At 42.9% G+C, this 16,539-nt stretch overlaps 1 protein-coding gene across 5 annotated transcripts in view; it reads right to left on the reverse strand.

Annotated features, from left to right (window-relative positions):
* Nucleotides 1–16,539, reverse strand: part of robo2 (roundabout, axon guidance receptor, homolog 2 (Drosophila)) — a 596,210-nt gene that overhangs the window by 154,302 nt on the left and 425,369 nt on the right. For all 5 annotated transcript variants that reach the window (XM_059969002.1, XM_059969005.1, XM_059969004.1 and 2 more), the window contains exons 11-14: nucleotides 15,493–15,574; nucleotides 14,146–14,314; nucleotides 10,268–10,434; nucleotides 3,886–4,007 (exon numbers count right to left, since the gene is read on the reverse strand). In XM_059969002.1, coding sequence (XP_059824985.1) covers nucleotides 3,886–4,007; nucleotides 10,268–10,434; nucleotides 14,146–14,314; nucleotides 15,493–15,574 — 540 coding nt within the window. The remainder of the gene's footprint in view (nucleotides 1–3,885; nucleotides 4,008–10,267; nucleotides 10,435–14,145; nucleotides 14,315–15,492; nucleotides 15,575–16,539) is intronic.

Here is a 16,539-nt window from a genome sequence, read left to right on the forward strand (position 1 = left end):
AGAGAGAATGTGCTGGCACTGGAGAGGGTCCAGAGACAGTTCACAAAAACAATCCCAAGAATGGAAGGTTAGCGCATGAGGGGCAATTGATGGCTCTGGGCCTGTTCTCACTGGAGTTTAGAAACACTGGAGGGAAGGTTACATAGAAACCTATTGAATATTGAAAGGCCTCCATAGAGTGAAGGTGAAGGTGTTTCCTCTAGTGGTAGAGTCTAGGACCAGAGAGCACATCCTCAGAATAGAGGGACGTCCATTTAGAACAGAGTTGAGGAGGAATTTCTTTAGCCAGAGGGTGGTGAACTCGTGGAATTCATTGTCACAGATGGCTGTGGAGGTCAAGTCATTGAGTATATTTAAAGCGGAGGTTGACTGGTTCTTGAGTGGTAACGGTGTCAAAGGTGATGAGTAAAAGCAGGAGAATGCGGTTGAATGGGAGATTAAATCAGCTGTGATAAAATGTTTTGATGGGCAGAATAGCCTAATGCTGCTCCCATGTCTTGTGGTCATATGGTATTATTTAGTACATAATACAATCCGTCAAATGACTGGTAGGAGTTTGATACAGTTAGTTCGTTCAGTGAGACCCTACATTTTACTCTGGGCCATACAGTACAGACATAGACCTGGTATGAATGTTAAAGTCTTTCCATTTAGAAAATATTGAATATTCCACTTTAAATATACCCAATGACTTGGCCTCCACCACCACCCAGGGCACTGAATTCCACAGATTCATTAGCCCTCTGGCTAAAGAAATTCCTCCTCATCTTGGTTCTAAAGCAATGTCATTCTATTCTGAGGCTGCGCCCGCTGGTCCCAGACTCCCTCATGAAAGGAAACATCTTCTCGTCACCATAAGTAACAACATTTTATTTTCCATGTAGTCAGAGTGGGTTTTGAAGCTTCATCTCAAGATCATTGGTCCAAGCCTCTGGAGTGTTTCCAAGAAAATTGTAGGACGGTCGTCTGCCAAACTGACAGCAGTTATGGGTTTGTAAACAAGTACACATAACACAAAATTAAGGAGATTAAAATAAAATCTTTATAAATCACTGGTTTGGATTAGTGTGCCAAATCTGGGCACTGCACTTAAACAAGGACTGGAAAGATCTTCAAAGGGGAATCGGATAAGTACTTAGAAAGGAAATATTTACCGTGCTATGAGGAAAGGCCAGATGGAGTGGGACTAATTGGATAATTCTTTCAAGGAGCTTCTGAAAGGTCTCCTAGTGTGCCACGAGGTTTTATAGGGTTGTAACTTTAGCCAACAATTCCAGTCCAAGCAGCAGCTGTTTTCATTCAGGGATGACATGACCTCATTTTAACCTGAGTCACCAGAAACTGAGTGCTCCCAAAATTGTAAAATGGTGGTGCTGAATAGGGTCAATTGGTCTATTGTGCTTGCTCCAGTGCCTTGAAAGAACTGACCAATTAGTCTCGCTCTCCCCCACACCCACAACCCCCTTCCCCTCACTGCACTGTGAATAGTAAGTTATCTCCAGTTCCCCTTGTATGCTCCGAGTGTACTTATTTTCATCAGCTGTTTGGTCAATGTGTTCTGGATGACAACATAGTACACAAAAAGATTGTCCTCTCTATCACCCTGCTGATTCATCAGTCCTCTTCCAAAATTGGATTTCTGAATGGAAATGAACACTACCTCACTATTCTTGCTCTCTTTTGCACTGTTTTTGCACTACTTATTTATTTACCCATCATCAGGGTAGCGTAGCAGTCAGCGTAATGCTTTACAGTGCCAGTAACCCAGGTTCAATTCCCGCCACTGTCTGTAAAAGGTTTGTACATTCTCCCCATTACTGTGTGGGTTTCCTCCAGGTGCTCCCGTTTCCTCCCACAGTCCAAAGATGTATGAGGTTAGTTGGTCACATGAGTGTAATTGGGGGTGCGGGCTTGTTGGGCCAGAAGGGCCATGCTGAATCACTAAATAAGATAAATAATTTACTTTTTTCATATTCGTAGAATATTACAGCACAGAAACATTAATCTGCCTAGTCCCATTGACCTGTTCAGTCCATTGCCCTCCATATCCTCTCATCCATGTACCTATCGAAATTTCTCTTAAATGTTGAAGTCGAACCATCATCTACCACTTCCACTTACTGAAATGATAGTAATTTTATGCGTTGCTCTGTACTGCTGCTGCAAAATAACGAATTTCTTAACGTTAATTAAAACTGACATTAAACCTGATTTTGATTGTGATTCTGGTTGTTGGCCCTCCTTTTAAAAGATTAAGTTTCTTCTTATTTACTCTGTAATTGTGAAAACTGTATTAAATTTTCCTTGATATCTCTCTGGAGAAAAGCATGCAGTTCTGATTTCCTTCTTAGAGGAAAGATATATCGGCGTGGGAGGCGGTTCACCGGATTGATTCTGGAGGAAAGGAGTGTTGGCCAATGTTCCCTCTAATTTGTAATGACCAGTGTGCGCAAAAATCTTGTGCTGTGAATTTTTTTGCTGAGTGACAACATGTGCACATTGAATGTTTAAGTGGAAGTAAACCAGAAGCTATTCTAGGGATAATAAACTACCGAGTCCAGTTTGTTATTCATAGTTTAAAAGAGATAAAATAACTGTCAATAAGAACTTTGATCCCCTCTGGGTTTGATCATTTTCACTCTTGTTCATCTGCACTCTCACAAAGCATACAGAGCAGGCCTGCAGTGGGTATTGAAGGATTTTCTCACCAGAGCTTTTGCACACCGCCCATATGTGATTGGCTTGCTCAATGATGCTTTAAAAAGTCAAGTTTACAAATATCACTCCACTTCTTCCCACTTGCAAATTCGTCAATAACTTTGGCATCTGACAATACATGCAGGTAACACCAGTTTCTGTATTATACATAAATATTTCTCATAGCTGCACATTCCTGACCTCATGAGCTTTCTATATAGCAGTTTCCACTGTTTCATTAAGCCACTCTGTTTTAAATCAACTAGCAGTTTTTTTGCACTTCATGCCCTTTGCTTCTTCACAATTTGACATAGTGAATCAACAATTTCCTCATTAAAACAATATAAATAAGCCAGTTCTAAAATCTGCAGACAAATCATCACAAATTCCACATTGTCAACACTGTCCGCATCAGAAACCGGAAAAGGAAATGTGATTGTGTACAATCGTGAAATATACTTAACATGCCAACGAGGTAGAGGGTAACAACCTTTTGTGTGCTAGTAGCAAAAGATGTGCACGCGCACACATTCACACAGCACACCTTAGAGGGAGCACTGGCGTTGGCCTGTAGGGAGAGATCGAGTTGCTGTAATTCTTAAGAATGAGAGGGGCTCATATCAAAACATTTTAAATTATGAGAGTGTTAGTTAAGATAGGTGAAGGAAAGTTGTTTCCACTGGCAATTGAGACTTGAACTAGGGAGAATAGGCTCAAGCTTCAAAGAGGATTTAGAGTCGAACTAAGGAGGAAATTATTAACACAAGAGATTCTGCAGATGGTGCAAATCTTGAGCAATACTCACAAAATGCTGGAGGAACTCAACGGGTTTGGGCAGGGGCTAAGAGAGGAATAAGCAGATGATGTTTTGCGGTGAGACAATTCATCAGGACTTGTGAATGAATTAAAACTTATACACCACCCCCCCCCCCCCACCTTCTTATTCTGGCAACTTCTTCCCTTCTTTCCAGTCCTGATACAGAGTCTTGGACCAATCTGTATATGTCCTTCTGCAGATGCTGCCTGACCTGCTGAGTACCTCAAACATTTTGTGTGTGTTGCTCTGGATTTCCAACAACTGCAGACTCTCTCGTGTTCTAGAACACTGGCAATATCAAGAAACCAGATGTCTGGGTGCTACTTACATCGCAGCACTGACCACTGATGGAAGAATGAGGTTGTACTTACTGCCCAGGTGATTTGGATACTAGATGGTGTCAGGACCAGTGGATTGTGCAGCCGTATGATTACATCGCCAAGTTCCCGTTGCACCTGCCTGTGATCCACGCCTTGCGCAGGGGGACTGATATCTGAGAAGGCACAGCAAGACACAAGTAAAAAGATTAAAGTTTAACTTTATTTGTCATACACAGTGAAATGTCATTTGCAACAAAGCAAATCAGAGAGGATGTTGCCTGGATTAAAGGGCATGTGTCATAACAAGGGGCCTGGGTTGTTTTCTCCGGAGTGGCGGAGGATGAGATGAGATCGGATAGAGGTTTAAAAATATGAAAACAATATATAGAGTAGACAGACCGTACCTTTCTCCCAGGATTGAAATGTCTAATGCCAGAGGGCATGCAGTTAAGGTGAGAGGGGGTAATTTCAAAGGAGATGTAAGGGGCAAGTATTTTACAATGAGATGGTGGGTGCTTGGAATGTACTGCCTGGCGTGATTGTAGAGGTAATCTATTGGGGAATTTTAAGACCAGAACACAAGACATGGGAGCAGAATTAGGCTTTTCAGCCAAAGTCTGCTCCACCATTCTATCATGGCTGATCCCAGATCCCACTCAACTCAATACACCTGCCTTCTAGCCATATTCTTTGATGCCCCAACCAATCAGGAAACTATCAATTTCTGTCTTAAATACACCCATGGACTTGGCCTCCACCGCAGTCTGTGGCAGAGTATTCCAGAGATTCACTACTCTCTGGCTAAAAAAATTCCTCCTTACCTCTGTTTAATGGGTTGTCCCTCAATTTTGAGGCTGTGTCCAGAGGAAACATCCTCTCCACATTCTCTTTATCTAGGCCTTTCAACATTTGGTAGGCTTCAATGAGATTCTACCCCCCACCCCTGGCATGCTTCTAAATTCCAGCGAGCTGCCAAATGATCCTCATATGTTAACCCCTTCATTTCTGGAATCATCCTTCTGAACCTCCTCTGGAATCTCTCCAATGACAACATATTGTTATTGAGATACGGGGTCCAAAACTGTTGATAATATGCTAATTATGGCCTAACTATTGTTTTACAAAGCCTCAGCATCATCTCCTTACTTTTATATTTGATTCCCCTTGAAATAAATGCTAACATTTCCAGTGCCTTCTTTACCACAGACTCAACCTGTAACTTAACCTCCTGGGAGTCTTGCATGAGGATTCCTGAGTCTCTCTGCACCTCTTATGTTTGAACCTCCTCCCTATTTAGAAAATAATCTGCACTATTGTTCCTTTTACCAAAATGCATTATCATATATTTCCCAAAACTTTTTTCAATCTTCCACTTTTTTGCCCATTCTTCCATTTTGTCTAAGTCTTGCTGCAATCGCATTGCTTCCTCAGCACTACCTACCCCTCCACCTATTTTTGTATCATCTGTAAACTTTGCCATAAAGTCATCAATTCCATTATCTAAATCATTGACAAACAATATGAAAAGTAGCGGTCCCAAAACTGACCCCTGAGGAACACCACTAGTCACTGGCAGCCAACCAGAAAAGGCCCCTTTTATTCCCACTCGCTGCCTCCTGCCTGTCAGCCATTCCTCTATCCATGCCAGTATCTTTCCTGTTACACCAGAGGATTTTATCTTGTTAAGTAGCCTCATGTGTGGCACCTTATCAAATGCCTTCTGAAAATCAAAGTAAATGACTTACACTGCCACTCTTTTGCCCACCCTGCTTGGACTTTAATAGATCTGTCAGGCATGATTTCCCTTTACAGAAATCATGCTGACTTTGACTTATTTTATCATTAGTCTCCAAGTACTCGAAACCTCAACTTTAATATTAGACACCAACACTTTCCCAAACATGAAGGTTAGGCAATCTGGCATTTTCGTTTGCCTTCGTTCTTTCTTAAAGAGTGGAGTGACATTTCCCATCTTCCAGTCCTCTGGGACCATGCCAGAATCAAGTGATTCTTGAAAGATCACGACCAATGCATCCGTTATCTCTTCAGCAACTTCTCTCAGGGCTCTGGGAAGTCGTCCATCTGGTCCAGGTGACTTGAACTTTCATTTTGCCCAGCACTCCTCCCTGACACACACGGACCTCTGGCACACTGCTAATGTATTCCACAGTGAAGGCAGATACAAAGTTCCTATTAAATTTATCTGCCATTTCTTTGTCCTCCATTAGTATGTCACCCCATTCATTTTCCAGTGGTCCAATATCAGCTCTCACCTCCCTTTTACTCTTTATATAACTGGAAAAACTTTTGGTATCTGCTTTATATGATTGACTAGTCTGGCCTCATATTTCATCTTTTCCCTTCTTATAGGTTTTTAAGTTGTCTTTTATTGGATTTTAAAAGCTTCCCAATCATCCAACCTCCCACTCACTTTTGCTACCTTATATGTCCTTTCCTTGGCTTTAATGCAGTCCTTAACTTCCTTTGTCAGACCCATTTGCCTACCCCTGCCATTTGAGAACTTCTTCCTTTGTGGGACTTATCTATCCTGTGCTTTGTGAACTATTCCCAGAAACTTCAGCCATCTCTGGTCTTCTGTCATCCCTGCCAGTATCCTCCTCCAATCCACCTGGGCAAGCTCCTCTCTCATGCCTCTGTAATTCCCTTATTTCATTGTGATACTGATACATGTGATTTATACTTCTCCCTCTCAAACTGTAGTACGAATTCAATCATATTATGATCATTGTCTCCTAAGGGTACCCTTACATTAAGCTCCCTAATAAGATCAGGGTTATTACACAACACCCAATCTAAGGTAGCCTTTCCCTGAGTAGGCTCAAGCACAAGTTGCTCTAAAAAGCCGTCTTGTAGGCATTCAACAAATTCCCTCTCCTATGATTTGACATCAACCTGATTGTCCTAATTCCCTTGCATATTGAAGTCCCCCATTACAATTGTGTCATTACCCTTATCACTTGATGTTTTCAGCTCCCTTTGCAATCTCAACTCCACATCTTGACTTCTGTTTAGAGGCCTATGTATGATTCCGATAATGTTTTTTTTTCACCCTTGTAATTTCTTAACTCCACTCACAAAGCTTCAACAATCTCTAGTCCAATGTCACCTCTTTCCAAAGTGCAATTCCATCTCTTACCAACAGAGCCACACCACCACCTATGGCTTCCTGTCTGTCCTTTTGATACAAAGTATATCCTTTGATGTTAAGCTCCGAACTATGGTCTTATTTCAGCCATGACTCAGTGATGCCCACAGCGTCATACCGACCAATCTCTAACTACTCCATGAGTTCATCCACCTTATTCCAAATGCTACGTGCACTTAAAGCATCATCTTCAGTCTTGCATTCTTTGTCCTTTTAAATTTTGCCTCTGTGGTACACTATTTCCAATTAACTATTACTAACTACTTACTCTGTTTGCATTTGTTCCCAATCATTGGCTTGTCCTTCCTTACATCCATCATCTGCCGCTGGCTCATCCTCTGCTCTGTCATCCTCATTCCCATCCTCTCTTTCTTTGTCATTCATTGTGACCACATCCTCACAGAAGGTACCAAAGGGCATATTCTTCAGAGGAGACACAAGAGATGGTAGATTCTGGAATCCAGAGCAACAAACAATCTGCTGGAGGAGCTCAGCAGGTCGAGCAGCATCTGTCAGGGGAGATGGACTCTCGATGTTTCGGCTGCTGGTGCAGGGTTTTGACTCAGAATGTTGACTATTCTGTTCCCGTGCACTCGCCACTCCATACAATAACACTTCTGACATCTTCCCTGTATTTTCCTCCAATCACCTTAAAATTATGCCACCTTATATTGATCAATTCTACCCTGGGAAAAAGTCTCTGGCTGTCCACTCAATCAATATCTCTTGTATACTAGAGGTATACTCTTGTATACCTCTATCAAGTCACCTCTCACCCTTCGTTGCTCCAAAGAGAAAAACCCTTACTCACTCAACATACGCTTATAACATGACATGCTCTCTAGAGTTATAGCGTCACTGAGGACTACAGCACACGTCTAGTCCATTCCAGACTTATTCTGCCTAGTCCGACCTGCACCTGCACCGCAGCCATCCATAACTCTCCCATCAATGTACTTATCCAAACTTCCCTAAAACGTCGCAATTGAACTGGTGTCCACCATTTCTGCTGGCAGCTCATTCCACACTCACACTAGCCTCAGTGAAGAAGATTCCCCTCAGTTTCCCTTAAATATTTCACCTTTCACCCTTAACCTATGAGCACTCGGACAAGGTCTCCCCACCCCCAACAACCTGAACTACCAGATAATGTCAAATAACCAGCCTGTGTCTTCCCATCTAATCTGCAATTTGACAGACAAGGAAAGCACCAGAGAGCAGCTGCCCTTGTAGAGAGAGAGAGAAAATGGCACATCCAGTTAAAGTTCAGTTTGGACACTGGTAATTGGAAGGGATTCACTTGAGACCCTTTCCCTTCTAATTTTGATTCGGAAAGCGTTCACTCTCTGTTTGCTGACAGTCCAAATCCAATCACGCCGGGTGAGATTTTGTTGACACAGGCGCCTGCCTTTGGGTCTCCGAGATGTAGATCAGTGTGGCCACACTGAGCTGATTGGAGCTGTCGTGTAAATGCCAGCCCCTCAGAGGTCTGAGTGTGGGCTGCAGGGGAGGCCTTGAGTCTGCACAAGCTGATGGCAATCCCAGGAAAAGTAATAGGAGAGCAGAAGACCATTTAGCCTATCGTACTAATTCTAGCCCAATAGTACTAGTGGCTGGCACAGTCCCATGCCTGTTAGTGGAACACTTAATAAAGCCTGCTATCATGATTGGGATTCCATTTCCTATGCTGTCTGTAAGGAGTCTGTATGTTCTTCCTGTGGCCATGTGGGTTTCCTCCGGGTGCTCCGGTTTCCTCCCATAGTCCAAACACATATGGGTTAGTAAGCTGGAAGCATGGTGACACTTGTGGGCTGCCCCCAGCTGAATCCTGTTATTCTGTTGATGGCTGATGCAAATGACACATTTCACTGTACGTTTCACTGTTTTGATATACTGATGACAAATAAAGCTCATCTTTTTCTTTAAATTTTAGGGACATGGTGAAGGAGAAGGAAGTTATTTGACTCCCCCCATCCCCAACCACATATTTTTTTTCTATGCTGTATTGTATTCTGTCTCTAAAAGTCAGTTGAGTCTGGACAGCTAAAGCAGGTCAGGACATTGACACATTGACTGCTCATCGCCAGGTGAGTACTGTAGAACAGGCGGACCCATGCATACAGGTACAGAATACTCTGAACCTGATGACACAGGTGGACAGTATGGTGAACCAGGAATATGGTACACTTGCCTTCGTCGGCCAGAGTACAAGAGTTGCGATGTCATACAGCTGCTGTGCAAGGTGTTGGTGAGACCACACTTAGATTACTGTGCACAGTTTGGGTCACCCAGCTGGAGGAAAGATGGCATGCAGCTGGAAAAGATTCACAAGGATATCGCTGGAACTGGAGGGCTTGAGTTGAAAGGAGAGGCAGGGTAGGCTGGGGCTATTTTTCCCAGTGTGTAGGAGAATGAGGGATGAACTTAGGGCCATATATAAAATCATGAAGGGAGTGGATGCGATGGATGGTCACATCTAGGTCCATGGACAGGTACATAGATGGGAAGGGTAATGAGGGCTATGGTTGTTACAGCCAGGGAGGGGGTAATGGGGATAAGCTCCCACTATCTATTAAATGCTCCCAATGGTCTGCACCTCAAATAGCCTTTAACACCCAAGTCCAGCTCCTGGCCTTCATTGCCGAAATTACTTTAGTCAGAGGGTGGTAAATCTGTGGAATTTGTTGCCACGAGCAACTCTGGAGGCCAAGTCACTCGGTGCATTTAAAGCAGAGATAGATTCTTGATTAGCCAGGGCATCAAAGGGTCTGGGGAGAAGGCAGATGATTGAAAGAATTGGATTAGCCCATGATTGAATGGCGGAGCAGACTTGAGGGGCCGGCTTCTGCTCCTATATCTTATAGTCTTACGTGTGACTTAGCTACTAAGCTCAGTGGAACTGTTCCTACTGACAGGTGAAGGAGCAAAGATGGGTTACTAGTATCTTAAAACCAGTCCCTTCAGGCAGATGGGGCTCAACAGCTGTGTTTGGCAGCTCATCAAGGAGAAGGAAATCTCTACTGTCTTGCAGCTGTACCCACTCATGGCAAAGGCTTCAGGAGTAAGTCTATCTGCACTGCATTTTCTCTGTAGCTGTCACATTTTATTCTGCTTTCTTATTGTTGTACCTTATTCTACCTCAGGTCACTGTGTAATGACTTGATCTGTATGAACAATATGCAAGGCAAACTTTCCTCCATATCTCAGAACATGTGGCAATAGTAAACCAATTCCAATTGCAGTTCCTTTCTGTCAAGAAACTCTTACCTTGAGTGCGGACGGGGTCGGACATCTGGCTGGGATCACTGACTCCCTGCGCGTTGACGGCACGCACCATGAAGAGGTAGATAGTGTTTGGCCTCAGGCCCCGGACAGTGAACAAAGTGTTCTTCACCCGGTCTGCCACTGTTTGCCAACTGTTGCTCACAGATTGGCTGAAGGGAGGAACGTCAAAAACAGTTGTTACTTCAGCACTGCTTTGGAGTTTCACCTTCCCACCCTCCAGCACGTTCCCCTCCCTCATCCCTGATGGATCAGGTTCCTATTTGTCACAGGTAATACTCACCCCTCCCACATCCCACCCAGCTTCACCCCTTCCTAGTAGTAAGGAAGGCAAATACAAGTTTATGAAAAGGAAGGCAAAGGCAATACTGACATTCATTTTGAGAGGACTAGGATACTAGAGCAAAGATGTAATGCTGAGGCTTTATAAGGTACTAGTTAGACTAGACTTGGAGTATTGTGAGCAGTTTTGGATCCCTTAGATGTGTTGGCATTGCAGAGGCTCCAAAGGATGTTCACAAGAATGATCCCAGGAATGAAAGGGTTAACACATAAGGAGCATTTGATGGCTCTGGGCTGGTACTCAATGTTGAGAAGAATGAGAGGGATCTCATTGAAACCAACTGAATTTTGAAAAGCCTATATAGGGTGAACATGGAGAGGATGCTTCCAGTAGTGGGAGGCTTTAAGGGCCAGAGAGCACAGCCTCAGAATAGCAGGATGTCTATTTAGAACAGAAATGCAGAGTAATTCATTTGACCAGATGCTGGTGAATCTGTGGAATTCATTGCCACAGTGGCTGTGGAGGCCAAGTGATTGGGTATATTTGAAGCAGAGTTTGATAGGTACTTGATTAGTAAGAGCATCAAAGGTTTTGGGGAGAGGCAGGAGAATGGGGTTAAGAGCGATAGTTGACCAGCCGTGATGGAATGGTGGAGCAGACTCAATGGGCTAAATGATTTAATTCTGCTCCTTTGTCTTATGGCTTATTTACGTTTCTCATAATCTTAAAAACTTCTTTCAGGTCACCACCTCAGCTTTGTGTGTTCCAGATGCAGCAGGCCTGAGGAAGAACTTATCCAGGAATGGAAATGATCTGGAACTCTCAACCTGTAGGGATACTGGAGACAGAATTCTCCAGGGCTTTCAGAAGGTCAGAACCAGTGAGGATGTGTTCAAAGTTCAATGTCAATTTATTATCAAAATACTTATATGTTGCCAAATACATCTCTGAGATTCATTTTCTTGTGGACATACTCTATAAGTCCAAGAAACTCAATAGAATCAATGAAGGACCACACCCAACAAGACAGACGACCAACTGTAAAAGACAATGAAATGTGCAAATACAAAAGAGAAAAACAATAATAATAAGTTAATAATCAATAAATATCAAGAACATGAGATAAGTCCATAGTGGACATAGGTTCATAGGTGGGGAAAGAGCTGGTCAACACTCCAGAAGCCAACATGGACTGGATGGGTAGAATGGCATCTTTCTGTCCTATGTGAATCCCTCATCACAGTCTTTCACTTGAGAAAGTTTTACACTATACAATTGCATCCTCCCTGCCTTCAAATTCCAGGTCATTTATCGTGAATGGATCATGTAATGGATCAAAACCTGACGTTATATTTAATCATACAGACACTGATAGAATGAATGAGGCAAGACTTTCCATTGGAAAAGAGCTCGCTGAGAGATTTATTGAAATTTTTCTTAAATTATGCGGAATTTTGATAGAGTTAATGGAGAAAAACTGTTCCTCTTCATTCGGAGAAACAGCATTAATGGATTGTCGAGTTAAAATGCCATTGAAGGTGTAAGGAGCATAGCATTGGAACTGTATTTGCAGAAAGAGAATGGGCCCATGAAATGCTTTGGCTCGGGAATTAAGGAATTTAACACAATGGAAGCAGGCTTTTCAGCCCAACTATTCCACGCTGACCAATGTGTCTCTCCCGGCCAGACTCATTTGCCTGCATTTGGGCCTCATTCCTCTAAATTTTAAAAGGAATTAGGACAGGTTCAGAGGAAAGTTTCAGAGGGATATGGGCCAAACGTGGGCAAATGGGACTGCCTTAGATAGCAAATTTGTCTGGCATGGACCAGATAGGCCGAAGGGCCTGTTCCCATGCTGATTGCTCTATGAAAATCTATGAAATCCATGTACTAGGATTCAATGTCTTTTAAATGTTTTAGTTATCCCCACCTCTACTACTACCTCTGGTAACATGTTCCTTTTAGATCTTTCCCCTCGCACCTTAAACCTGTGCCCCCTTGCCCCCCAGACTCCTCTGACGTGGGAAATAGCACTTGACCATCCTCCTGATCTACGCTGCTCATGATTGGGGCAGCATGGTAGTGTAGCAATTACTGCAATGGATTACAGTGCCAGTGATCACTGTCAATAAGGAGTTCATGAAGCATCAGTGTTTTATAAAATGTTCAAGCACTCTGTGGGTGAACCATGTAACAATCTCAAAGCAGTATGGCAGAAGGATCTTGGAAGCGATATTGAAGATAATGGGTGGTCAAATATTTTAACAAGTGTGGATAGACATATTAGGGAAGTGAGAGGGAAATTTATTCAGTATAAGATAGTACAAAGATATTATTGGACACCAACTAGACTCCACAAAATGGGAATTGTTGATAATAATTTATGCTGGAAATGTAAAAATTAGGTGGGTATTTTCACATATTTTCACATGATTTGGGACTGTTCTATGGTTCGTCCACTTTGGTGTAAAGTTCTTGATCTCTTGGGGAATTGGTTGCGTTCCACACTGCCCTTGTGCCCACAGCTTTGACTCTTGGGTGACAGGACAATGATACCTAATGTGAACCATGACAAATTTACTATTTTAAAGGTGGGTCTCATCACAGCTGCAAGAATTATATTGCAAAACTGGAAAAAGCCCAGATCTCCCACTGTGAAGGAATGGATTGAGGAAATGATTAAGATTTCATCATATGAACACATGTTGAGAAGAATTAACAGTGAGGGAAAAGTGCAAGACGTGTGGGATCAGTTTTGGTTGTATGTTAATTTAAACTTAAATTAAAACTTTTTTCTGTTTGTAAGTGTTATTCGTTTGTCTGTCATGGGATGGCTGTGTAAATATGCTGTGCTGTATCTGCTCTATGATATGCTGTGCTGCTTTGAAAAATAATAATAAATAATAATAAAAATTTGAATTTAAAAAAATAAGGAGTTTGTACATCCTTCTCATGACTGCATAGGTTTCCTCCATGTGCTCCAGTTTCCTCCCACATTCCAAAGGTGTACAGGTTAGGGTGAGTGAGTTAAGGGACATGCTGTGGTGGCACTGGAAGTGAGGCAACACTCACATGTTGTCCGGCACAATCCATGGACGGTATTGGTCATAGACGTGATTGATGCACTTCACTGTATGTTTCATTGTTTTAATGTCCATGTCACAAATAAAGCTAATATAATCTTTAAAGATTAACTCCACCATGTATGGTCCCAAGCCCAACTGTGAGAGGAGGAGAGTTGGACATGGGACTAGCAAACCTATCCTGTAAAAACCCAGGGCTACAGAAACTCCAACAGAAGCTCCAAAGACCTCATCCCTGGGAGAGGAACGACCTTTGAAAATGGGTCACACCTGGGGATAATCTGAACGTTTGGTCCAGGGTAGAGGACTCTGGTGAGCTGCTGGTGGCAGCCTATGTCCCAGTAGGGATGATGGGTTTAGGTAAGTAATCTTTAAAGATTGTTTCAACATTTATAATGTCGCTACTGAGCTCCCCACACTCCAAGGAAAAACGTCCTAACCTGTCCAATATCTCCCTATAACATTGGAACATCTTTGTGAGATAAGTGCTGGCATACCTGAAGGCTTCAATGATGTATGACGTGACAGGTGAAGACCCGGTGTGTTTCCCTGGCAACCAGGTGAGGGTGATGCTGCTCCGTGTGACATCCGCAACCTGGGGCTTGGAGGGTGACCCCGGAAGAGCATCCACATCTGTTTTAACATTGACCGTCGATGGCCCTGACTCTGTACAGAGAATGAGAGGGAGAGAGAGAGGGGAGAAAAAAAATCAGAATTTGATCTCCTTCTCTGTTCTTTATCTTGTGACCCCTGATCCACGAAGGAGAACATCCAACATTTATCTGATCAGCAACCACAATCCTTGACCCACCAGTGACCTATGGATTAACCATGACTTCTCATCATCATATAGTCTACAGAATTTATCTCAGGCTGATTGTCCATCAACCTAGAAGTTAACCTCTCACCCTGCCATACCCTTCCCATTATCCTCTGACCTTCACCGACACTTAACCTCCTGATCATCCACTGATATTTAATTGTTTGTTCATGGACGCAGGGTTTATTGGCAGTTCTTATCTGTTCTGAAATGAGCCCTAACCATAACAGATTTCAATTGTTCTGCCCTTTCTCACTCCGACATATCTGTCCACGGCCTGTTCTACTGCCACAATGAGCCAAACTCAAGATGGAAGAGCAACATTTAATCCATTTGGGTAGTCTTCATCCTGATAGCACGATCATCAATTTCTCTAATTTATGGTAAGCACTTCCCTCTGTTTCCTCTCCCCACTTTTGTTTTCCCTCATTATGGTGACCCACTCACTCAACCCTTCTCTTTCCTTCCCCTGCCCATCAACTCCCTCTGCCTATCCACCTCCTTCCCTTTCTCCCATGGTTCACTCTCCTCTCCTATCTTATCAGATTCTTTATGTTTCAGCACTTTATCTCTTTCACCCATCATCTCTCAGATTCTCATATTGTCCCACCCAGTCCTCACTCCATCCCCCAAAATCATCCCTGCAAAGTTACGAAACAACTAAAGAACACCTAGGTCTGAGCTGTTTCTCGATGAGCCACATGGGCTAATCGCAGACATAATGGCTGGCTTGGATGAGTTGTATTCTTCTATGATATAATTAGCATGTGAGCTCTAGATAGATGGGCCAATAAAGTGATCACCGTGCTATCATCGTTATAACTTGGCACTCATTGACTCAGCATCTGTCTTTCAAGCTTATCTCATCTGTTGTGATCTTCTCTCCCATCAATGTGTGTTGGGTTGACCAGCTGAGCTTGTGAATGCTTTCTGACCTTCCCTGCAACCCCTGTCCACATCTATTTCTTTCCTTCAGCTTCTCAGTAGTGGGAGCACTGCTAATGAATTAATGTTGAGGAATTACCTCGTACTTCCAAAAACGCACTCCAGGAAGTTTCTCCACTTGAGCTGGTGGCTACACATGTGTAGATTCCAGAATCCATTACCTGGGATATGGACAACAGAATTAAACATGATCTTGCATTCTTTGCAAAGGCAAATATAAAACATAGAACATCACACCACAGTACAGCCCCTTCGACCCACAAAGCTGTGCTGACCTTTTAATCTACTTTCAATCTAGCCCTTCCCTCCCACATAGACCTGCATTTTTCTATCATCTATGTGCCTATCAAAGAGTTTCATAAATGTCCCTAATGCCTCTACCACTCCCTTCTCTGTATGTAAAACTTACCTGTGATATCCCCCTCCTGCATTAACCCTGTATTTTCCCTCAAGTTTGACTTCCAAAGTGAATTCTGCCACTTAGTCCCGCCCTGCATCCTACTAGTGTCTTGCTGTAACTCTAGACAACTTTCTATACTAGCCACAACTCCACCAACCTTCATGCTGGAGGTGCAGGAGACAGATACAATAAAGGTCATTAATGTGCATGGAGGGTTAGCATCTGAACTGAGTTGCTGGGGAAGGTACAATGTTTAAACACATTTCTAAGATTCAATGTCAATTTATTTTCAACATATGTATACTGTATACAGCTCTGAGATTAATTTTCCTACAGATAGCCATGAAACAAAGAACAACCATGGAAAGGGTTCAAAGAAAATGGTGGTGTATTGGTTAGCACAACGCTTTACAGTACCAGTGACCCGGGTTCATTTCCTGATATTGTCTGTCAGGAGTTTGTACGTTCTCCCTGTGACCGCGTGGGCTTCATCCGGGTGCTCTGGTTTCCACCCACAGTCCAAAGACAACCAGCTGGTCGATTAATTGGTCATTGTAAATTGTCTTGTGATTAGGCTAGGGTTAAAATCAAGGGATCACTGGACAGTGTGGCTTGAATATTAAACATTAAACCACAATGTCATTGACAGAGTCTAGGAATGTTCAGTTCAGGGCTGTCCCAGTCAGAATGGTATAAAATTGCAATGAAGAACGGAGTAACTTGAAA

Source organism: Hypanus sabinus, chromosome 4, assembly GCF_030144855.1.
Source record: "Hypanus sabinus isolate sHypSab1 chromosome 4, sHypSab1.hap1, whole genome shotgun sequence".
Lineage (NCBI taxonomy): Eukaryota > Metazoa > Chordata > Chondrichthyes > Myliobatiformes > Dasyatidae > Hypanus > Hypanus sabinus.